We start from the raw sequence: 25,604 nt of genomic DNA, 5'->3' as shown, positions 1-25,604 counted from the left end.
ACAGGGTGAAGAACAGAAGTAAACATGTAGACATTAAGTATTGTAATGTCAGGGAAGCTGTAAAAGGAAAATTGATTAGTTTACATCATTGTTCTTCTGAGGATAATTTGGCAGACATGATGACTAAACCATTGGGTGGTATTCACTATGGAAAATGTATTAAGTCAATAGGTCTGATGTCTCTTCCTGTCATGAAGGGGGGGAGTGTTGGAATATTCATGAGCAGGAAGAGTCATGAGGTAACTCAGTCAGCCAATGTGAAGAAAGTGCTACTGAGTCTGTGCAAAAGGTTATTGAGTTAGAAGCTGGGTTTCAGTTTCAGTCTCAGGTCTGTCTCTGCTGTAAGAAGTATTCATTGTGCTATGTTGCTGTAAAGAAAAATGTATGGTATTGTAAATATTTTGATATGAATATAAAGAGTTTATTTGAATCAGCTAAATGCAGTCAACTGTGAGAACTTCTGATTTATTTTCACCAATAGAGAAATTAAAATTCTCTAACATGTCTTGTATACAGAATTTATCTCATCTTTAAAAAGGGCTTAGGTAAGGTATTTTCTCCCTTTTTTCCTTGTTTGTGGCTTTTATAGTCCCATATTGCATCAACTATTACATTAAAATCACCAAGTATGCAGAGATTTTGATAGTTTAACTCCACCAATTTATCATATAATTGCTGAAAAAATTGGTCTTGTTTCTCATTAGGAGCATATATCGCAATCATCAAAATTTGTTTTTGGTTCCATGTAATTTCCACCATTAATATTCTCCCTTCTTCATCAGTGTAGATTTGTTTTGGATTCATCTTTTCTTTTATGTAAAAAGCTATCTTTCTTTTCTTTTGCAGTGCCAAAGAAAAAAAAAAGTTTGCCTATCTTTGGTTGTTCTAAAATTCTAAAATGTTGTCTTTTAATATGTGTCTCTTGAAGGGAAATTATGTCCATTTTCAACTTTTGTAATCTATTAAATATTTTACTCCTTTTTGATGGGGAGTTAAGACCATTTATATTTATTGAAAAAATTCCAATCTCCTCCATAGTTTCAGTTATATCTAGACCTCAATCTTCTAGGGAAACTTATCTGCCTCTGGTCTTTCAGTCTTACATCTTCCTCTGATTGAGTCTTTTTTTGGTTCTCCCTCCTCTGTTTGTTTCAGTGCTCCTGCACCCATCATTTCCTCCAGTTTCTTGGATTCAAAGTCGCCTTTTTCTAAAAAGGCTCTGTGATTGTTATAGAATTCCAATCTATATCTTTTCGAGTCCCAAAAAATTAATAAGCCTTCTGGGACCAGCCATCTAAAATTCACTCCCTTGTTAAACAGTTTCCTTGTTAAAAATTGATATTCTCTTTGAGCTTCTCTTATTCTTCTGGGAATCTGTTTAAGAACTACAAGTTCTTTGTCTTTGTATTTCAGTGGTTGGTGTCTTATTGCTCTCAAGGTCTCGTCACATGTAAATCTTTTAAGAAATCTTACATGGACCTCCCTAGGAACTCTGTTTCTTCTTGCATAGCTTGAATTGATTCTAAAAACCTGATCTATTTCTTGTTTCATTTGATCCATTTCCATTCCAAGCAATTCCACTAATAGCTTGCTCATCAGCTCTAACAGGTTCTCATCCTTATCTTCTATAATATTTTGAAATCTTAAAAAGTCTCCATAACGGCCATGCTGTCTTCCAGTTCTGCATTAGCTTGCGCCAATCTCTGATTTTCCTCTTGCAAAGCTTCAATTTTCTGGTCAACCACCACTGACTTATCTTCTATTTTTTGCATTCTTTGTTGGGTATCTGCCATCGCCTGTTGAAAGGTTTCCATTTTTTGATCCATTTTAAGGAGATCATTTTTCAAATCTTCATAATTTTTTCCCAAATCTTTTTTCATTTCCATTTTAGAATCTGCAATTGCTTGGAGAATGGCTTGAGTGTCCTTTTGTTGAGTTTCCTGTTGTAAAAATGTAGTAATAGATTTTTGGGGGGCTGAACTCACCGAGGTTGAAGCGGGGGCCGAGGAGCCCTTCCTCACCCCTTTAGCTAAATTTGAAGCACTCATCTTCTAGTTGTTGTACTTAATTATAATCCACCAGGCAGTCCAATGGCTAGTTATAATCCACCAGGTGGCCCAATAGCCAATTGTAATCCAGTGCCCTCCTATTACCAGGAGACAAGGCCAAGCGAAGTTTGAACAAAAAACTAAAACAATTCCTTTAGGGGAATAAAAAGAAGAACTCCCATAACCATCCAATACAGGAGCCAGAATAAAAAGAATAGAGAAAAAAATAGAAAAAGGAAACAACAAGAACAACAACAAAAATCTCCAAAAACAAAAAGGAGTGATGATATACTTATCTCCAGAAAACAAAACAACAGAAAAGTCAGATCCTCATGAAAAAAAGAAAAAAGAGGGGAGACTCCAAAAGGAGACCCAAAAAAGAAAAGAAAAAAAACCAGGATAAAAATTACCAGGAAAGAAAAATTAATATCTGGGTTATAGTTCAATTATATTTTATCCACATCCAAAAAAAAAGGAACCCAAAAAAAGGAGTTCCCTTCTTCTTTTATAGATTTCCTTGCTATAGGAAGTATACAGCTAGCCAACAGGTCAGATAGAAAACTAAGCAGTCTCTCTATATATAACTTTTACAGAGAGATAAGAATGTCTGGGCATGCAGCCAAGTGTCTGGGCATTGAGCCAAGTTTAACAGCTGAATACACTGAGAACAAAGGCAAGAAAAAAAGTGCTAAAATGTAGCCACCAACGCCGTCTCTTTCAAAGTTTATTCAAGTGAAGACACAGTTTTAAAATTTTAAAAAGAAGAAAATGTAGTTAGGATGGCTTTCCCAAATACAGTATCCTTTATTTTTGAATTTCTCTAATAAAAAAGAAACTTTAAAATAGTCCCAATTAAATTTCTTTCTTAATAATGGAGTTGCTTACACTGCCGCCTGTGCGGGAGGGGAGGGAAGAAAAAACCCTCCTCCTTCCTCCCTTCAAGTTTCCAGCTTTAGTTAAAGACAGGTTATTTATCTCAAAAGAAAATCCACTTTCCACAAAGAGCAGAAGTATAGTCTCACCCGGACCGGCTGCTTGCTTTCAAAATCAGCTGTTTTCTGCCTCCGAAGATCAGCTGCTAATGGCGACTCGCATAAATGCCCTTCTTTTGCTGGTTCCAGGGGCTGCTTTGGGTTCGGAGAGCCAGCTACCACCAGCTCCTGTTCTCCAAAGGTTCACCCTTCAGCAGCCACCCCTCCAGGGTGGCTTTTAGCCCAAACGGGCTCGCCAGTGAAGGAATTTCGGACCCAGGGAATGGACCGTCGTTCCCCAGGGACTACAGTTAGCAAGATTACCGGAAGCCCCTGGAATCCCTGCAATATTTGTTCCTTGGACTGGCCTACTCAGAGCTGATAGCCATGATTCAGGGGCCTTTGTATCTTGTGCAAAGATTGTATCTATTTCTGACTTGGGAGGTCTTGCTCATAATCACTCACTCATGCCTTAATCACTATCCTGTCTCAACTCACTGCAATGCTGTGCTTGAAAACCACTAGGAAACTGCAGCAATGTAATGGCATCTTGGTTTTCCTTTGTATTACATTTGCCCCATATTATGTTACTACTGCTCTGTGAGCTGTACTGGTTGCCAGTGAATTTAAAGTACTGATTGTCAGCTATAAACCTCTTCATCAACCAGTTCTTTGAGCTAGCTGGTTGCATCCAATTCTGCTTGCCATGATACAAAAAAGATCTGAGACCCTAGAAAGAGTGCAGAGAAGACCAGAAAAAAGATAAGGGGTCTGGAGACTAAACTATATGATGAACAGTTAAAGAAACTATGAATGTCTAGCCTAACAAAGAGAAGGATTAGGAGTGACATGGTAACTGTCTTCCAGTACATGAGGGACTGTCACAAAGAAAAGGTGGTCAATTTATTCTCCATCTGAGGAAGCTATGGGTGGAAGCTGATTAAAGAGAAAAGCAACCTGGAACTAAGGAGAAATTTCCTGACAGTGAGAACAATTAATCAATGGAATAGCTTGCTTCCTGGAGTTGTGAATGCTTCATCACTGGAGGTATTCGCTGGAGATTTTCAAGAAGAAAATGGATTGCAGGAGGTTGGACTAGAAGACTTCCAAGGTCCCTTCCAGCCCTATGATTCTGTGATCGTTAAATTGTCAAATATGTATACGAAGTATTGACAAATGCTGAGTTCAATCAGCTCAGCTCATAGACTAGTAGAAATAACAAGGCAAAACTGCCTGTAACAGTACCCTTCATGACAATGGAGACTTTCCCAAAATATTCAAAGCAAAGACATACACTTTGAAACCTACTGTTGCCCAAATTTCCAGAAATAAGAGAATATGAAAATGAAATATATTCCAACCTGCAGTATTGTATGGAAGTATTTGGTACAGTGTCTATTGTAAAGTCAAACTGAGGGATCAACTACTCATGTTCCCCTATTGAAACAACTAAGTTGTTTCAAAGAAAAATGTTGAGCATATTAACACATGCTTAAGGGCCTGTTGCCTATTAGATACATCAGGAACCATCAAATTCATTAACAAAAGCATATTGATGGAAAATAGTTATCTTATGTGTTCTAGCACCAAGCTTTAAATTGCAAGGAGCAAAGGAAAGGGTCTGGAAAAATCAGTGTTGGGTCATTATGATTAAGTAATCTTTTTATTGTTATTTGATGTGTAACTCTTAAGGTTTTCAAGGACTGCACATCAAATAACAACAATAAGGATTCAGTCTTCTGAGTATTTTTGTGTAACAACTTCAAAATGATATTTTAGCAAGTCAATATTTTTACTTAGTGCTGCTAATTAAAAAGGCACTGCTTCTGTTCATAATTTAAATGAAATGAGCCCCTGGGGTCTTCCAAATGATATTTGAGAAGTGATCACTATTTTATTGGAACAACTGACAAGACCACAGAAACAGAAGACAATTTGTTGTATCTATTGTTCCAATAGAGTACTATAGGATTTTACTTTTCTAGCTCTGGTTCCAACACCTCATTGTTATTCACTATTCAAATCAAATTTAATATACCCACTATGCTTTATGTTTTCTTATCAGATACTTTGACTGATTTTGTAGAAATCATATAGACTGGGCACTTTTTGTCACATTTTTATTTTCTTCCCACTCTCAGGGGTCAGGATTCATTCATAAGCTAATGAATTAAGAACTGATACATAAAGTAGTAAAAAAAAATAACTAAAACTATAACAAATAATTCAATAAAACCTTAAATAAATGGGGGAAAAGTTAGTAGTACACTAAGTCCAATATTTCCTTGAAATATTAAATAATTGCCAATTTAATGTTGTTTAGCTGCAAATGCAGATATAGTGCAACAGGAAAGTTCTTTGAATGGTCTCCATTTCCTTTATCATATGTAGGTATGGTAAACCTGGATGCGCTGCAGATACATGCGACTATTTTCTCAGTTACCGCAGAATAGGAGCTGACATAGAGTTTGAATTGAGTGCTGAAGCTGATGGCTGGGTAGCTGTAGGATTTTCTTCAGATAAGAAAATGGTAAGAATGTGTTCTTTGCTCAAATAATGATTGATTTTTCTAGGGGAAAAAATTCAAATTATTATTTGAATAAAAATAATGACAAAATGTAGCAATTTGGTACATGTAGCATTTCTAATGATGGGACAGAATGACAGAAATGTGATAACCAGTTAAGGATGATAAACAATTTTAAGTAAATGTTTTTCCTTTTATCCCTAGAAGGTGTTTCACTTAATCAATAAACCTGTTCTTCTTTATAATTTTTGGCCATGGCAAATGTGGTTCTAAAATCAGTTAGAACCTTCTATATTTGAATTTTTTAATGAAAGGAATATCTAATTAGAGGGGAACCTACTGTTTTTCTTTCAATTCCTTGTTATTTTAACAATCACACATAAAGAACTTCCTTTCTTTATGGAATATTCCTAGGCCTTCCTTCCTTCCTTCCTTCCTTCCTTCCTTCGTTTCTATAGCTGCCAATCTCAGTAAATGACTCTGGTTAGCTTACCATTCAGAACATATATTACAATAAAAATTCAAAAAACATTTTAAAAAATAAAAACAGTTAAACCAGTAAAAAATATTAAAACCAGCAACAATACTTTAAAACATCCTATTCAAGATACACAAGTGCAAGATATTTAGTCTGTTAACAATGTAGCCAGGAAACAGGGCCCTGAGCACATTCAGCGCTCCAGGCTCGGGAACATATCCAAGTTTTTTAGGTCTTACAAAAGGCTAACAGGGTTGCGGCTATTCTAATCTCTGAAGGGAAGATGTTCCATAGAGCAGGGGGCCATTGCAGAAAAAGCTTGCCCAGTCCCAAGCCATGTAGGACTTTATAGATAACCTTGAATTGCACCCAGAAACATACTGGTAACCAGTGCTGCTCATATAGGAGTGGTGTTACATGTGCTATATATTTACTACCCATGCAGCTGCATTCTGTACCACTTGAAGTTTTGGATGCTTTTCAAGGGCAGCCCCATGTAGACTGTGTTACCATAGTTTAACCTGGAGATTATAAGGGTGTGAGTTACTGTGAGTAGGATTTCCCAGTCCATGGGAGCAACTGTGCCTCACCTGGAGGTGTGCGAAGGCCCTCCTGACTATGGCTGCTACCTACTTTTCGAGCAGGACCTGTGAATCCGGGAGGACTCCCAGATTGTGCATTGGGTCTGTTTGGGGCAGTGCAACCACATCCAGAATCAGAGATGGAAGAACCTTGTCTTCAGGGGGTCCCTATACTTACAGCCACTACGTCTTGCTAGAGACGAGTCAGAGTCCATTTCACTTCATCCATTTCCCAACAGCCTCCAGATACTGAAGTGGCATCACTCAAGGGTCTGGAGTAGATATATAAAGCTGGATGTCATCTGCATACTGATGATAACTCACCCCAAACCAATGGATCACCTCACCCAGCAGCCTCATGTAAATGTTAAATAGAAGAGAGAGCAGAGCCCTGAGTCATCCCACAAAGTAGGGGCTGCAGGCTAGATCTCTCTCCCTCTATCAACACTAACTAGAACTGGCTATAGAGGAAGGAGAACCAGCATAATATAATGCCACCCACCTCTACTTCCCAGAGCTGGCTCAGAAGAATACCATGATTGATAGCATTGAATGCTTCTGAGAAGTCAAGAAGAACCAGAATGGATGCACTATCTCACTCCCACTCTTGCCAGAGGTCATCTATGAGTGCTGTCTAAGTCCCAAACCCAAACCCTTCCCTAGAAAGGGAAGGTTGAAAACTGGAGAAATCTATGCCCGCTAGCTAGGTCATGCAATGGTCCTTTTAAGTAGATCCTTTAAGAGCTTGCCCAGACCCACTCAGGTGTCCCCTCCAGTGAGGCCTTAATTAGCCAAGAGGGATAAGAATCTAATACACAGGTGGTGGCCAGACTAGTAACTGAGAGAGCCCTGTCCATCTCCTCCGATTCAAATTCTTCCCAGATTGGCTTGCAAGATGTAGTCCCCATCACTTTCATAGACGCTGCATTGGAGTCCAGCATAGATAAGATAACTTTTATTGTCATTTTTTTACTGTGGGCAGACTGGCACACATTAAAAATGAAATTCTATTGTCTGCTCTCAAAAGTGTACACATACATACATAACACACATATAAACATACTATATACAACATATATGTATACCTAAATAAATATTAATCACTGTCTATCTTGAATACGTAATGGAAAGAGGAAGCTTGAGAGTTCACAAGCTTAATACCATATGGAACAAAACTGTGATTGAATCTGGATGTTCTGCTTTGGATACCACAAAACCTCCTCCCAGAAGATAACAAGGAAAACAGGTCGTGAAGATAATCCTGCAGACCCTGCTCAAGCAACATTTAGATGAGTGAATGTGATTGATTTTATCTGCCAAATGTGTATCTAGGCTTGTTGGTATCACCATGTAATTCCAAGTCAGCTCTCCAACCTATCCCACACTAGCATTTTTATCCATTGTCTTATAGCTGCTATTGCCCCTGCCACTGTCATCAACTGTCACATTTGAAACCTCTTTTCCTGACCAGAGTAGGACCACATTTTGGTGCTTCCTCGCTGCATCTTCTCCTTCACCAGATCTTGCCAGTGTTTTGGCTTGGCTCAGCATCTCTTGACTCCAAATTTCACCCTTAGAAACTTTTTGATGTTGCTGCCTCAGCCTTTTTGCTGCCTTTTTGATGTTGCATTTTGATACAAATGCAAAAGTAAATGCAAATGCCATTCGCTTGGCTCAGCATCTCTGACCTCTGAATTACAAGTGGAGGCCTGGATTCAGCATGCCCTTGCTTGTTCCTTCTCCTTCTCCCTAGCTCTGGGCCTCAGTTCTATGACTTTAGCCCAGCTCCGATCTCTAGTTGGTGGCCAGCCTTTGCTGAACTCTTTACTTGTTTCAGTGTCAACCAGCATCAGGGCAACAGTTTCAGCCACCGGCCTAACCATTGGGCAGAAAAACAAAGAGGATAGAGGCAAGGGGTAAAGATAAAGAGGTAGGTGTGGGATATGGGAGTGCAGTGGGTCAATAGGAGTCCTTCTCACCCACTTCACAGTGGGGAACCTGCACTTCCCATCCTTCCTTCCTTCCTTCCTCAATGAAACTAATCAACTTTATCTACAAGGAGAGTATAGTCAGTGATGTCTTGGTCAATGTTTAACAACCAGCTCTGATGGCTCCATATCCATTGCCACACTTGCTTTCATACAGCTGATAGGTGCACTAAGTGTTGTTGCTTAGTTCTGCTCTCAAATGGCTCACAAAATTACAGAAAATTTAATAATCATATTTTATGAACCAGTATAAGCCAGATCTAGCCCCTTCTCTTCCATAAAATTTTGTGGTCTTTATCCCACTAGTTGAGGAAATAAATTGTGTCTATCAATAGCAATTTGATTTGATCTTATTTTGGTTATTATATATGTTGTTAGATTCAAAAAGAGGGCTTGACATTCCAGAAAAAAAAGAAGAAAAAAGGTGGGCTTAATATCATAAGATGAAAATTTTAACTCAGCCCTTAGATATAATTCAAAGAAGAAGCACCAGTCATGGGTACTGACATTATCTTTATTTGTAAGGTTACAAATAGGTAGCCCTCACTCAATGACCATTCAGCAACTATTCAAAATTATTATGACATTGGAAAAATGGTAATTATTATTGGTTCTCAGAGTTACAGCAATTGCAGTACCCCAGATTATATGATCAAAATTCAGGTGTTTCCCCATTTTCAACCACAACATGCACTTTAATTTACCCCAACTGCCTATCTCCTCCCATCTCTGCCCTTCTGACTGCCCTGAATCTTGCTACCGCTTATCCCTGCTATCTATGCTTTGCTGTCTTCTTGCTCCCACTGCTGACAAGACATGTCCAGCTGAGTCAGCTGTTGTCCCTTTGTTAAGCCTTTGCAAGGCCTTCATGGTGCCCACCCTCATGCCTTTTGGTTGTCCGGCAATCCACTGCCAACACCATCATCAGCTACTTCTGCTATCTCCCATTGCTCTTAACTGAACTTTGCCATGTTCTTCCTCCCTTGAAAGGGCCAGCAGATGCCTGGGCCAGATGCACCCCAGCATGAGGAACAAGACAGCCAGGATCAGTCGGGGGGGGGGCAGCAGAGGGAGGCAGTGCCACAGTGCAGGGTGGCCAAAAGGCAGAGATGGCAGAGAAGGTAGGTAGGTTGGAGGATTTGAATGAAGGAGAGTGCGGCAGGCAGGAGAAGCATGATATTCTCTCAGACCATTATAATATCTCAGCAATTTGACCCTCATCTATAATCTGACTCATTCTCCAATACTGAGATCACTTATGCCGAGATTACCTATCTTCATACTTCAGTAGAAATCTTCAAGTGAAATTCTTAGTTCATTTTTCAATTTAGGGTGGAGATGATGTTATGGCCTGTGTTCATGATGATAATGGAAGAGTCAGAATACATCACTTCTACAATGTTGGTCAGTGGGCAAAAGAAATCCAAAGAAACCCTGCCAGAGATGAAGAAGGTATTTTTGAAAATAATCATGTCACATGTCGATTTAAGCGCCCAGTGAAGGTTCCCAGGGATGAAACTATCGTAGATCTCCATCTGAGTTGGTACTATTTATTTGCTTGGGGCCCAGCAATTCAGGGTAAGTTCATTTTTTGTTTGTTTGGTTATCCTCCTCCTAGAGAAAATCTATGTGGTCTTTAAGTGTCAATAACAATTGATGGCACTTAATCAAACTAATCAATTAATTCTTAATTTATGTATTATTACAAAACACACAGTAGAGCAGACATGTCAAACACAAGGCCCAGGGGCCGGATGCAGCCCTCGAAGTGGTTTCATGTGGCCCGCAAAGCCATCCTGGAAACAATGAGAGAACGGCCCCCACTGCCTTGGCCCTGGCCCAGGCCGGCCAGGAGGGAGCCAATGTACAATTTTGTGATGGCCATCTATGCTGAAATGCATTCAGTCTTAGCTCCACACGGCCGTCTGGAAACAGTGAGGAACCAGACCCTGCTGCTTCAGCCCCACCCCCTGGATGCATGCTGGGGAGGTGTCACCCTTTGTGAGGAATGAAGAAATGCACCATCGCCTGGAAGTGGCCAGCAAATGGCCCTGGCCTACTTCACATATCCGGCTTGATGGGCTCTGGGGGAGGGGTTTTGGCAGGCAGCGGAGCACTCTCCTCACAGCGCCGAGAGGCTGAGCCGGGTGGCACAAATTTGATGAGAAGTGCAATGCTGCCTAGCCCCCAGCCTGCCCAGTTTCAGCAGGCAGCAAGGTGCAAAGCTGGCAAGCTTCGCACCGCCTGGCTCAACCTCTCGGCACTGTGAGGAGAATGCCCCACTGCCTGCCAAGACCAGGCAGGCTGGGGACTGGGTGGCGTCGTGCTTTTTTTGGATTCATGCCGCCTGGCTCAGCCTCTCGGTGCTGTGAGGAGAGTGCCTCGCTGCCTGCCGAAACTGGGCAGGCTGGGGGCTGGGTGGCATTGCGCAGGTAACATTGACTCTCACGCTGCTCATGGCATCCCCTTCCCCAGAGCCCACCAAGCCAGATATGTGAAGTAGGTGAGGGCGATGTGCTGGCCACTTCCATGCGATGGTGCATTTCTTCATTCCTCATGAAGGGTGACACCTCCCCAACTGCCTTTCTTGCCTGTTTTTCTCCCTCCCTCATCTCAAATATTTCCCCACCACTCTGTACTTAGGAAGGAAAGAAGGAAAGGAGAGGAGAGGGAGGGTCTGAGGGAAGTCCTGCCCTGCTGCCCTTTCACCATCTCCTTGCCCCCTCCTCCTGGCTTATCCTGGGGGTCTCCCATCCTATTGCTAAGGAAGCTTTGGATACAAAGCTGGGTCTCCTCCGATGAAGAGGGAATGGGCCTCCCTCTGACTTTGCCCTGGTACCCATCATGAACAATCTGGCTAAGGAGAGCAAGCACAGCAGCAGCAGCCTTGAGGAGGAGGTAAGTGTAGCTGGGCGCCCCCTTGGGGAAGTGGGGCTGGGCTTGGTGCCATGGGTGCTCGAGGGCCAGGCTGGGCATTTGACCTCTGCTGCCCAGGGCTCCAGGCAGCCCGCACCACCATCCAGCCTCCCCCCATGGCCTGAGAAGAACAGTGAGGCTCCTCCAGTGGGCCATACCTTGGCACTTGCCCTGATCCCACCCCCTTCTGCCAGAGACCCTCAGATCTGTCCCACTCCTGCCCAGGCCCCCACAGGCACCATTGTCGCAAACAATGTAGAGCTGGCCATGCCCACCCAGTAGGCCACACCCACTCCCTCCACACCCACCCAGTAGGCCGCACCCACCTGGCCACCCCCCCCAAGGGCAACCGCAATGCTGATGCGGCCCTCAATGAAATTGAGTTTGACACCCCTGTAGTAGGGTGTCCAACTCTTTTTTAGCAAACTCAAAACCATGGCCTTTTTTGTCTAGTTTAAATCTTTTCTTCATTTGTTGATATGTAAACCAGTGACAAGCGTGACCTTCTAATTCTAATTCTTCCCTAGACTTGAGGATGGGGTCTCCAGAATTGAAAGATACTATTTTACCATATATCCACCAGACCTGTTTCATCACCATTTCTTTTCTAAAAAAGCTTCTTGGGGAGACACCCATAGGGGCAATTTCATTAAAAAAAACCCTTGTTTTATATTTATTCCAAACTCTTAATATGGCACATCCAATAAAGTGATTATTAAAATGAACATTTACTTTAACTTTATTGTACCATAAATACTTATGCCATCCAAACCTTAATTCATGGCCTTCCAAATCGAGCAGCCTCTTATTCTGGAGGTTCACCCACTCTTTTAATCAAACCAAACTGTATGCATCAAAATACAATTTCAAATCTGGTACACCCAGACCCCCTCTTTCCTTGGCATCTTGCAATAACTTATATTTGATTCTTGGTTTCTTTACTTGCCATATGAATTTAGAGATATCCCTCTACTTATGTTTAAATGGAATGTCCATTGCAAGTGTTGATATTGTCTAGAACAGAAATAGCATCTTTGATAAAACATTCATTTTAATTACTGAAATTCTGTCCAGTAATGATAAATGCAGTTTGTCCATCTTTGTTAAATCCTTTTTTATATCATTCCAAAGAGGTACATAATTATTTTGAAACAATTTTGTGTTTGTATTTGTCAGCATAACCCCCAAATATTTCACCTTTTTCTCAACCTTGAAGCCAGACCTTTTATTCAATATATCACCATCCTGGGATGACATATTCTTGATCAACATTGTTGTTTTCTATTTATTTTAAAACCTGCTAGAACCCCAAATTCATTTAATTTTCTCAACATAATATAACTAAATTGTCAGCAAATGCTGTCAATTTATAAACTTCTTTCTTGATACCCATTATTCTCTGATCTTGCCTAATATCTCTATTTAAAATTTCCAAAATAAACAAGGGAGACAAGGGGCATCCTTGTCTCGTACCCTTTTGAATGTCACATGGATAAGTTAAATCACCATTAATAACAATTTTTGCTTGCTGTGACATGTAAATAGCTTTAACTCCTTGAATAAAGCTCTCTCCAAAGTCCATTTCTTCCAGAACTTTAGACATAAAAGTCCAATTTAAATTGTCAAAGTTCTTCTCTGCAGCTAGGAATATTAAAGCTACCTGTTTCTCATTGTGGTATTGTTAAGTATTCAGTGATATTCAAAACTGTCCTCACATTGTCCCTTAACTGCCTTTTTAGCAGAAAGCCAGATTGGTCTTCATGAACCTGTAAAATCTTCTTTAGTCTTTCTGCCAAAATTGCAGCAAACAGTTTATAGTCATTGTTCAATAGTGAAATTGGTCTATAATTCTTTGTCTTTGTAGGATCTTGACCCTCCTTCGGTAATAACACAATATTGGCTTCCTTCCATGTTTGGGGTATCCTTCCCTCCTGAAGTATATCATTCATTATGTCCTTTAGTGGCTGTAGAAGTTCCTCCTCGAAGCACTTACAGTATTGACTTGTAAGGCCATCTGGTCCTGGAGCTTTACCTGGTTTCATTTTTGTAATAGCTTCTGATATTTCAAAGGCTGTTACTGGGTCATTCATAAGTTGCCTCTGGAGTTGTGATAACTTAGGTAACCTTTGTCTTAAAAGATATTCATCTATTTTAGACCTATCTAACTCCTGTTTTTTATACAAGTTAGAATAAAAATTATGGAAAGTCTTTTTAACAAGTTCATTATCAATTATTATCTTATTCCCTTCACAAATTTTCTCAATCATACCATTTTTCCTTTCCTTCCTTAATTTATATGCCAACTATCTCCCTGGTTTATTTGCAAGTATGTTTCACATACTTCATTTTTGTTTCTATTTCTTGAACTGTTAACATAGAGACAATTGTTGCAACAATTTAATTTGATGTGAAATTTTTACATCCATAGGTTTCTTTTGCAGCTCAATTTCTTTCGGTCTAATCTCATCTAATATTTTTTTGCATCTTTTCCAGGGATTTCTTCTTATCTAGACAATTATACTGTATAAAATAACCCCACATAACACCCTTGCTTGCATCCCACACAGTTGTTAAAGCTGTTTCTCTACCTAAATTATTATCAAAATACTATTTTAATATCTTTTTACAATCTTTCACAATGACCTCCTTTTACAAAATAACTTCATTTAGTCTCCATCTATAATTCAACCTCTGGTTATCATAACACTGGTTATGTTATGATCAGAGAAGGATTTAGGTAAAATATCACTCCTTTGAGTTTATCCCAATGAAAGGGGGTCTTTCTCTTCTTTAAAATATTGGTAAGAAAAGCATAGGTTTTCCTTTTTCTCAAAATTCTCAACAGGATTTCCTTCAGCACAATAATATCCACACTTTCCATTCTCAGTTTTGATTTAAAATGGCAATCCAAAACAAGATTTCTTGTTGTTCTTCTAAAGTGAACTAACCATCTCTTGGTATTCTTCTCATAGTAGCAAATCTGGAGTTTACTCTGAAACATGTTATCTATCTCTAGATTTATATTTTTTTCTTCCCAGTTGGTCAGCTGAGTCAGGGCTTTAACCATCCTTAATCTAATATTTTCTCCTGACTGTTTGGGAATAGCTCAAAATCTTAATTGGAACTGTTGTATCTGACATTCCAAAGTTGCATTTTGGTCCAAATCAGCTTCCAGCAAATTATTTACCTTCTCCATCTCATGTTCCAAAAGGTCAGTTCTCACTTCCACCTTCTTAATCTCTCCAGTCAAGTGCTAAACCTGGAGGGGAGAGAAGAGAAAATGGAAAGAAAAATTAGGAATTATTTAGGCTTGTCAGGATATTGGTTGTGGAAACTCTGAGTGAGGCGAGTGGATTTTACATGGGATCCATTTGGATTCAGAAGTAGGGAAATGCTTCCATAGAATTAGATATTGGAGCACTTTGCAAATGATCAGCCAAGAATTTTGTACGAATGACATCCAGTAGGCAAGAGAGCTATTCTAGGGGGTCTGCCATGGGAGTTTTGGCATAGCCACGAAATCTTGCCCTATCACCACGTGTAATGGTGCAAATCCAGTGCTGGAGTGCACAGCATTGTTATAGGCCACCTTCTTGAAAGGGAGGAGGTCAGACAAATTGTCTTGTTGATAGCTGACATAACAATGGAGGTATTGTTCTAGGACACCACTTACAGCCTCCATTCATTTGGGGATGGTGCGAGGAGCTATGCCCTTAGGATGTTCCCAATAATTTTAAAAATTTGCTCCAAAAGCAGGATGTAAACTGTATGCCTCTGTCAGAAACTATCCTCTCTGGGGCACCCTTGAGTCAGTAGACATGTTGCACAGAGTTTGGCTAAGGTTCATGCCGAGGGAATTTTCTGACCTGGGAAAAAGCTTGGGAAAAAGCTCAGTGATCATTCATATGATGGTATTGCCTGAACGGTTGGATAGTTCTATAATAAGGTCCATGGCGATTTCCTTCCAGGGGGCGGTAGGGCTAGCCACTGGCTGTAGGAGACTATGGCATTTTGGGTTACGATGCGCACAGGGCAGCTAGCCACATACCTTTCTATGTCCTTTTTCATTCTTGGTCACCAAAATAGGGGCCCTACTAAATGTAAGGTTTTCAACCAATCAGAACAGAGCTGGAAGGGACCTTGGAGATCTTCTAGTCCAACCCCCTGCTCAAGCAGGAGACCCTATACTACAGGTCGGCAACCTGCGGCTCCGGAGCCACATGCGGCTCTTTCAGCCATCTCCTGTGGCTCCCAGCCATGTGCAGTCCCCCCCCAAAAAAGCGGGACTAAAAAAGTTGAACCAATCAATTCAAACTTCTCACGAAGAAAAACTTGTGAAGTTTGAATTGATTGGCTCAACTTCTTTGGTTTGTGGGACACTGTCTGCCTGTCAAGCCCCATGGGCTCGACATAGACAGGAGGGGGGGGAAAGGCAGCTCCGGAGGGAGGCAGCCCCGCAGCCAGAAGCCGGCGGTCCGAGTGGAGCGGAAAGGAAGACCTACCAATCGGTGTGGAAGGCTCCAGCATTGCCAGTGAGCAAGACCTGCCATCTGCGGACTGGTTACGCACCCTGACGACCAGCTGGACTGGCTTTCACTGCTCCAGCCCGGGGATGCCAGCGGCATAGAAGATGGTTTGGCGGCACTGCCATGGGCGGGGTGTCCTCGCTACGGACAACTCGGGACCGGATATTTCCCACGGCTCGGGACCGGAGACACCAGTGGTGCACAGCCCGGACTGTCGGCGTTGCTGTGGGACCACCCTCTACGGTGCCAGCTAATGCAGTGTGCTTCCAGCGGCAAAAAAGGGGCCTGAGCAGCAGCAGAACAAGACACTGGGCAGCACGAACTGAGCACTGTCTTGATAAGCAACAAGCCAAGGCCCCGCCTCCCTCCTGCTGCTGCACAGTTCGTGCTGCCCAGCTTCTGCCTGCCTGCCTACCTACCTGCCTGCCTACCTGCTTGCAGGCCTCCATGCTCCTTCCCCGAAGCGTGCAATTGCTCAGAGCCCCCGCCCCCAAAAGTGCCACTTCCCTGGTGGGAGCCGAGTTTGCAAGCCTCGCCGGCAAGCCAGGACTACTGAAGTCTGGAGAGTTCCCTCCTGCTGTGGAACCGCAATGCCTGGGCTTCTGGGGGATGGGGTGTGGGGGTATCTGGGGCCTAAAAAGTCCTCCAGACAGGCTCAGGGCCGGCCTTCTTTCCCCGGCTCTAGGAGAAGGGGCGGCACAGGGTCTCCACCCGGGCGGGCGGGTGAGCAAAACCCCGAAACCTTTCGCGCTTGTTTGCAAAGAGAAGCACGCCGCATTAGCTCCCTTTGGAGCTGTCTTTCCCAGCTGCTTCCTCGCCCTCCCAGCTTTCCACTTCTCCCACTTTCCACTTCTCCCACTTTCCACTTCTCATCCTCTCTTTTCTGAGCACCCCTCCCACAGTGAGCCAGAAGCCTCAACTCCGGCCTCCCGCAGCAGGCTGACATAGGCGAGCCCGAGCTGCCATCTGCTGCCGCCTCGGAAGATTTGCCACAGCAGCTCCTTCTCCCCATCGGTCTCCTCCTCCCCCCCTCGGAACCTCCGTGCCAAAAGGCAGAAAGAAGAAAGTCCCAGAGAGGGAGAGTGCAGGGTGGGGGGGGGAGAGCAGTCTTTTCCAAGGGGAGGAGAAGCCAGGACGGCAGAGCTGTCCATACCAGAGCTGGACAGGGGCAGGGCCGGTGCATGTCTTGCCTTTGGCTCCACTCTTCAATCAAGCCCCCTGTTGCGCACATTTTGCGGCTCCCAGTTTTTTCTTTTGTGAGGGAAACGGGTCCAAGTGGTTCTTTCAGTGTTTCAGGTTGCCGACCCCTGCCCTATACCATTTCAGATAGATGGTTGTCCAGTCTTTTCTTAAAAACCTCCAGTGATGAAGCACCTACAGTACAACTTCTAAAGGCAAGCAGTTCCACTGGTTAATTGTCCTCGCTGTTAGAAAGTTTCTCCTTAATTTCAAGTTGCTTCTCTCCTTGATAGTTTCCATCCATTGTTTCTTGTCTTGACTTCTGGTGCTTTGAAAAATAAGTTTACTTCCTCTTCTTGTGCCAATCCCTCAAATACTGGAATACTGGTATCATGTCACCCCTAGTCCTTCTTTTCTCTAGACTGGCCATATCAAATTCTTACAACTGTTTATATGTTTTTGTTTCCAGGTTCTTAATCATCTTAATTGTTCTTTGCACCTTTTCAAAACATCAACATGTTTTCTTGTAATGTGGTGACCAAAACTGGGTGCAGTATTCCAGATATGGCCTTACTAAGCATTTATAAAGTGTTACTAATACTTCATGTGATTTTAATTCTATGCCTCTATTTATACAACAGATTTATACAGTTTTTTTTGGCAGCTGCTGCACACTGCTGGCTCATGTTTAAGTGATTGTCCACTAGGATGCCAAGGTCTCTCTCACAGTCGCTGTTTTTGGACCAGATTTCACCTAATCTGTACTTGTGCCTCTGTTTTTTCCTGTCTAGGTGTAAAGCCTTGCTTTTCTCCACATTCAATTTCATGTCGTTGGATAGAGCCCATTGTTCAAGTCTGTCAAGATCCTTTGGGATTCTGATCTTGTCTTCTGGGATGTTGACTATTTCTGCCAGCTTAGTGTAAATCTGCAAATTTGATGAGTTCCCCCCTATATTCCCTCATTTCAGTCATTTATGAAGATATTGACAAGTACTGGGCCTAAGATGGAACCTTGTGGTTCCCCACTGCTTACTTTCCTCCCTGTAGATGTAGTACTATTAAAGACTACTTGTTGAATACAGTTTGTCAGCCAGTTACAAATCCATCTGGTGGTGATGCTGTCTATCCCCATTTTTCTAGTTTACCAAGAAGTAGGTTGTGGTCTACTTTGTCAAATGTCTTGCTGAAGTCTAAGTATCCTATGTCCACAGCATTTCGCTTGTCTATTAATTTAGTAACTTTGTCCAAGAATGAAATAAGATTGGTTTGGCATGATCTGTTTTTAACAAACCCGTGCTACTAGTTATAACTTTATTTGTTTCTAGGTATGTACAGATCTGTTTTTATTTTTATTTTTTCCAGTATCTTCCTAGGTATTGATGTTAGGCTGATTGGTCAGTAGTTTTCTGTGTCTGTCCCCCCCCCCCTTTTTTTGAAGATGGGAACTACATCAGTTCTCTTCCAATCCTCTGGTAGTTCCCCAATGCTCCAGGATTTTTGAAAGATATTGTACAATGTTTCTGAGATAACATCTGCCAGCTCCTTCAGAACTCTAGGATATAACCCATCAGGTCCTGGTGATTTGTATTCATCAAGGTCAAACAGGTGTTCTCTTACTATTTTCTTGCTTATTTTAATTTTAATTTTTATTGTATCTTTTACAGTTAGGTTTTTGATATAGTTTCTTTTCGCATAATGCAAAGAATAGGTTAAGCAGCTCTACTTTCTCTCTACTTCCTGTTATTTCCTTGCCATCTTTTCTCTTTAACTTTTTTCCTTAACTTTTTTCTTGTTATTTATATGTTGAAAGAAACCTTTTTTAAAAATTATCTTTGACTTTTGTTGCAAGTCTTTGTTCATTCTGAGCCTTTGCTTTCCTGACTTCATCTTTGCTGATTTGGGCTATCTGCTGAAATTCTGCCTTAGTTATGTCTCCCTCTTTCTATTTTTGTACTTATCCTTTTTATCTTTCAGTTTATTAGAGAGAGAGAGATATTTACAAATGCAAAGTGGCTGTCTGTCTTGGAATCATGGCAGCATTGTAGCATTAGGTTTCTATGAGTTGCCGGGATGTAGAACTTGGTCCCTATCCACATTAAACTGTTGCATAGTGTTGCAACATTTGAGTGAGGTAATCGGGTAGCGGGGTTTCACTGCGTTTTCTGCCCAGGTAATCACAAGAGCTGTTGTGAAGGGATGATCGAGTTAACAACTTCTCTCTGGTTCTGTTGTATTGTGGTTGTCAAGACAATGTGTCAGCCAGGGACTATCACCCTCTGGCAAATTGCACAGGGAGAAATTAAGCTAGTGAAAGTACAGCACCCACCTCACTTGTTTGGGAGAGAGAGCTTTCATGGTATTCTGAGTACCTCTAAGTTTTGTGGTTCATCCACACCTCAAAAGAAATCTTACTATCCTTAAGTAAATGTCGTCAAATCATTAGGGCCCAGCATACAGTATAGGCTTCCTTCTCCCATACTGCCCATCTGCACTCAGCTTCCGAGAGTTTCCTAGAAGTGTAGGTGCATGGTTACAGGACCCCTTGGGGTTTTTTGGAGGAGGACAGCCCCTACAGTGACATCACTGACATCCACCTGAGTGACAAAACGGCTTATCCAGGTTGGGGTGTTTAAGGATGGACTCTGCAGTGAAAAGCCTTTGGAGCTTTACAAAAGATGCTTGGCACTTCATAGTTCTTTTGAATGATTGACTCAGTCATGGTTTACTCGCCCCTTTGCTTTTTAGCAAATTGGTGATTGTTAGTGTAATCTGGGCAAAAGCAATGATGAATTGCTTTTTGGAAACCCCAGAAAGTTTTGTAATTGTTTCCTAGTGCAAGGAGCTTCCCATTCGAATATTGCTCACCCTTTCTCTGGGTCCATCTTCACGCGAGATACGGTATCCCAAGTAGTCCAGTTGGTATAGAGGTGTGCTGTGCTGCACAATTTCTGAAAGACTGTCCTAATGTACTTAACCTGCTCGTCCATGGTCTTGGTGTAAATCAGAATGTTGTCCAGATAAACTAGGACTGCCTTATATAGGTGTTCATCCAGTACTTCATTAATTAGTTCCATGAAGATGGCGGGGCTCCCTGTAGGCTGAGTGGGAAGACTTGAAATTGGAAACACCCCAGCAGGCAGTTCTCCATTCATCCCCCTCCCTGATATGAACTCTATAGTAGTTTGGGGAAGATTTTTCCTTTTGCCAACTGGTTCATCATGTCTTTCATCAACAGCAAGGGATACACATTTTCCATGCAAATTGCATTAAGCCTGCAGTAATCCTTGCACATTCTAGGAGACCAGTCTTTCTTCTCTTGAAACAGTACTGGGGTCAGGCAGCCATGCATAATTTTCTGAGTTGGATGAACCTCAGGCTAAATTCTTGTCAATGAAAGACTGGAGTTTCTCTAACTCTCTGGGTGTCATCGAGTAAAGTCTGGCCTTTAGTAGTTTGGCTCTGGGTAAAATCTCTATTGTACAGTCCATGGGATGGTGGGGGGAAGGGAGCACATCCAACTCTCATCTACTAAACACATCCTCCAATCCCTGGTATTCGCTAGGAATAGCTAATTGCCTCCCCCTGCTCTTAGTCTGAAGCTGTGCTTTTTCCTTTTCCTTTCTTAATAAGCCGCACATGGCTACATTGTTTCACTTTTTCTGTGGTTTCCCGTCCTGAGTATTTTGGGTGGATTTTCAATGCTTTCCTTTTCCAGTCTATGGATGGATTCCGTTTTAGCAGCCATGCCAGTCCCAGTACCATGGGGTGGTCCATGCCCGAGGTCATGATAAATCAAATAACCACTTCATGGCACCCCATCTTTACTTCTATCAGCTCAATCATAAACGTTGCTGGCCTCCCCGCTAGTGAGCCGTCTAGCTGCGTGAAAGCTGCTGGGATTTTTTTGCTCCTTGAAGCTGCAGTCTAAGCTCCTCCACTACACTTGGGTTAACTAGTCCAGCAGGGCTATTAGTATATCTTTGCACCCTGAGGAAGCCACTGTTAGCTCTACTTGGATCATTACTAGGATGTTGGGGCCACTTAGATTGTGTCTCCGCTATTCTTGTCCTGATCCACTGGTGGGCCTCTGATCGTAGGACCTTTGCCATCGCTGGATGATGGAGTGAACTCTATGATCTCCACTCCTCTCAAGGCTCCCTCTCTGCCTTTAAACATTGCTTTGGCCTTCTTAGGCGCTTCTCAGGCTACGGTGGGGGTCTGGCATTGTGAGGAGCAATAGACTGTTTGGTGGCCCTTCTTGCTGCATTGAAAGCACCCATGCTGCATTGCTCTTCCCAAGCTACCCCTCCCCATTGTCCAGTCACATTTAGAAAAGATGTTTTAATAATGTTCCCTGTTGTTGTTGGTAGGTGGATAAGTGCTGCATTCCATACCCAGGACCATGGCCTTCACACATCTCAGGACAGCATGACTATCATGTTTAGTTTCCCATATCTTGCTTGCAGGTTCCCCTTCTGATTCCCCCATGAGATTCCCTCTCCCGATAAAGTATGACAGACTGGCATCTAAGTGAATAGAAGTGAATAAAAGATGGCAGCTCTGACACACACAGCCCATCTATTATAATTATCTCCTTTTGTAAAGTCCATCCGTTTTCTTTTTCCTTTGATGTCAAATAATCAACATTGGCCTAAAGTTTTGGTCTAATTAATTTCATATAAATTAAAAGAACTTTTGCCAATATTAATATTTCAAAATTATACCTTTAACTGTCTCAAATATGGTTTTTTAAAAGGTAACTGGACTGTTTATTCCTTAAAGAAGAAGAAGAAAATGTCTCATCCAAGAAACTTCATCAGTTGTGATTTATTGTCTATCTGTCCATCTGCCTCTCTTTCTCTTTCTCTCTCATCTGTCCATCCATCCATCCATCCATCCATCCATCCATCCATCCATCTATCTATCTATCTATCTATCTATCTATATCTAATCTTCCACATTTCAACACTGCCCATCTCACCTAACAGACTTTGGGAGGCTTACAATTAAAAAGTGAGAAAGAAAATTTTGGCTTTCTTTGTCTTGTCAATATCAGACCCATGATAAGCCAAATGCATGGTACCATTCGTCAGTCATTTACTCAAAAAGGTGTGTATTTTTAGTTAGATTCAAAGCAGTGAAAAGATGATATTCTTTTACTGAGGAATAATTCAAATCATGAACTAAGTACTTTGTTTTGTCAGTCAATGAGTCCATGTTTTGAAGTCTACTTTTTTTAGGCAATTATATTTTCCCATCATTTATGTATTAAATTTATATGCCCATTTCACTATCAAGTGACTTTAGGTGGTTTAATATGATATGATGCACAGAATAACTGTTAGTTGCTTAATTTTTATTGTGTATATTCAGACTACCCTGCTGTTCCCCACATGATAACTATATAGGTAGTCCAACTTACAGCCATTCAAAGTTACAACAGCACTGAAAAAAGTGATTTATGACCATTTCCCACAACCACAACTATTGCAGCATCCCCATGATCACATGATCAAACTTCAGATGGTTGGCAACTGGCACGTATTTATGACGGTTGCAACCTTATGATAAGTAAAATCAATGGGGAAGCCAGATTCACTTAACAACTGTGTTACTAACATAATGACTACAGTGATACACTTAACAATCGTGATAAGAAAGGCTGTAAAATAGGCAATCCTCACAACAACTATCTTGCTTAGCAACAGAATTTTGGGCTCAATTATGGTTGTATGTTGAGGACTACTTGTATTGCCATATTGATCTTAAGGTTAAGTAGCAATGAAAAACCAAGGCAGTTTAAGTGGACACAAGTATTTAGGCAGTTAGGGGTTGAGTTCCAACCACTTAAGTTCAACAAGAGAATATGCGGAGGTGCAATTTCCTGCTCAATGTAAATGCATACAAGATCAATGGAAAAAAATCACAATTATAAGTAAGCAGTCTGTAGTTAATAGTTTCCATTATTTTTTTCTTTTTTAAAAATATATTTCTAGAATTGTGAAATACAAAAGAAAAATGGTCTACATTGGATAACAATAGGTGAATAACAAAAAGAGAAACAACTAAATATAAACAAGCTTAAATACAAACATTCTCAGAAAACTCTCTCCCCTTCCCTTCCATTTATTTCCCTAACCACTAACCACAACTTAGATACTTAATCTTTACATTATACATTATTGTTAGTATCAATTTAAATCCTTTCATTCATTATCCTTATTGATTCCATAACTTTGTTCCTAAAAAGCAGGTTCTAAATATTCTAAATTTGCCATGCAATACAATGAATAGTTTGTTATTTATGGCTGAGAAACTTGAAGACTCTGAAAAAGGCAGATAGGAGAAGAGTGGGTATCTTTGAACTGTGGTGTTGGAGAGTTTTATGCATTCCATGGACTGCAAAAATAACAAAGAAGTTCTAGACCAGCGGTCCCCAACCTTTCTGGCTCTGAGACCAGCTGTGGCAGGGGACAGAGGGGATGGTTTCACAAATGCACCTGCTACTTGCATAAATGGAGCTTTGTGCTTGCATGCTCGTTCACCATTTGTGCAGTTTAGTTCCCAATGAGGCATGGCCTGCTACCAAGCTGCAGAGTGGGGGTTGGGAACCCCTGTCCTAGACCAAACTTTACCAAAAATACCACTTGAAGCCAAGATTGCTGTCATACTTTCGTCATGTCATGAGAGCCAACTCACTCAAAAAGTCAATCATGCTGGAAAAAGGAGAAGAGGCTGCCCTAGTACTCACTGGCTGAACACTATAAAGGATGACACTGGGATGACTATGGCAGATCTAAAGGAGGCAGTGTGAGGTTGAGGGGCATGGAGAGTCCTAATCCATAGAGTGGCTGAGGGTTGGGCATGACTGAATGGCTGCTGATGATAATATATAATATATACAGGAACCATTCTTGCTTAAATTTGGCTAGATTTCTATGATGGATGTAAACTGGCAATCTTTCCTTTGCTGCATATTCTCCAATTTTGGCATCCCAGTCTGGTATTGTCAGCAAAGTTCCTCCTTTCCAATGTTGTGCCAAATTTATTTTTGTAGCTGTTAGCATATATTTTAATAAATTGTGATATTTTTCATTTATGCTTCCTGGAATTATGCCTAATTATACCTATTTGTAGTTTCAGTTCAAAATTTGTTTTTTAGGATTTTCTTAATATTTTGAAGAATTTCTTTCTAATACTTTTAAGGGATAGACAGACAGACAGACACACACACACATGTAAACCACCACATAGGGTAAAATGTTCCTTCTTTTTTATGGCATTTCTAATATTTATTGTTAATATGATTTCTTTTATATTTTCTTTTGTTTAATCTATTTTAGGTTCTATAACACGGCATGATATAGATTCTCCACCGGTTTCGGAGCATGTGGTCAGTATTTACAAGTATGAAGATATTTTTATGCCTTCAGCTGCCTATCAGACTTTTTCATCTCCTTTTTGTTTGTTACTTATTGTTGCTCTGACATTCTATATATTGATGGGAACCCCATGACATCCCGTATAATATTATGACAGATTGAAATTATTTGTCAGACAGTGTTGGTTAAAATTTTACCCTTTTCTATTGGAATTTATATTAGAGGACAATTTAATCATTCAGATTGTGAACAATAACCCTGAGGCATAAATATGTGCCAAATAATTTCAAGATCTGAAATATGTGCCAAATAATTCCAAGATTTTGAAATCAATACAGCAAGTGTTTGTACTTATTTCTGATATATAATTAGCCTATGTTTCCAAACATATTTTTGGAAATATAGACTAAATATATATTAGAAGTGTTCAGTAAGGTGCAAACACTTGCTGTATTGATTTTCAAATCTTGGAATTATTTTATGCTGCTTACTTGATGTTACTTAGACATTTACAAATGTGTAAGTAATACTAAGTAAACAATATAAAACAAGGTAAGGGTTGCCTGTAATGTAATGTAAACATACATAACATTTTACTGTTTGAAAAAAACTACAGTATGATAATGTGATATGAGAAATATATACAATTAAATTTCCTAATGTTTAATTAGCTTTCATCCAAGGAAATATAAATAAGACGTTGGTGAAATTAGATATCATATGTTATGTTATGTTAGTTTTTTGCTTTGAAAGCCATAGTGACTACATTAAATTTTACTTTTCCAAATAAAGTAATATTTAGGTTTATATCAGCAACCTTTTTAGTCAATGTTCTATGTTTGCTGATGTTTAAGAAATAAACAATGACTTATATTTTTGGTAGCTGAACTGAATAGTGTATGTGCTTGCTCTGATCTGCATCTGGATCTGATAAAAGGATTGACTGCTATTGCCTACTGAGCTCTTCCTAGTTGCTTGAGGGTCCTCCTTTGGAGCTCTTGGGAAGGG

The 25,604-nt window shown here is 40.9% G+C and overlaps 1 protein-coding gene across 1 annotated transcript; it reads left to right on the top strand.

The window, feature by feature from the left end:
- Positions 1 to 5,381: 5,381 nt before the first annotated feature.
- FRRS1L (ferric chelate reductase 1 like) lies at positions 5,382 to 24,890 on the top strand. The gene is made up of 3 exons (XM_015818137.1): positions 5,382 to 5,549; positions 9,925 to 10,171; positions 24,558 to 24,890. The coding sequence occupies exons 1-3, from the start codon at positions 5,382 to 5,384 to the stop codon at positions 24,728 to 24,730; spliced, it is 588 nt and encodes a 195-aa protein (XP_015673623.1). The 3' UTR covers positions 24,731 to 24,890.
- Positions 24,891 to 25,604: the final 714 nt, after the last annotated feature.

This window comes from Protobothrops mucrosquamatus, unplaced genomic scaffold (genome assembly GCF_001527695.2).
Source record: "Protobothrops mucrosquamatus isolate PMUCROS unplaced genomic scaffold, P.Mucros_1.0 scaffold_134, whole genome shotgun sequence".
Classification (NCBI taxonomy): domain Eukaryota; kingdom Metazoa; phylum Chordata; class Lepidosauria; order Squamata; family Viperidae; genus Protobothrops; species Protobothrops mucrosquamatus.
The sequence above is the reverse complement of the archived record's forward strand: the minus strand, read 5'-3'. Positions and strand labels throughout refer to the sequence as shown.

Coding starts and splice junctions, on each gene's coding strand:
- FRRS1L (XM_015818137.1), top strand. CDS start 5,382: ATGGTCTCCATTTCCTTTATCATATGTAGGTATGGTAAACCTGGATGC. Junction 5,550..9,924: donor TTTCTTCAGATAAGAAAATG/GTAAGAATGTGT, acceptor TTTTCAATTTAG/GGTGGAGATGATGTTATGGC. Junction 10,172..24,557: donor TTGGGGCCCAGCAATTCAGG/GTAAGTTCATTT, acceptor AATCTATTTTAG/GTTCTATAACACGGCATGAT.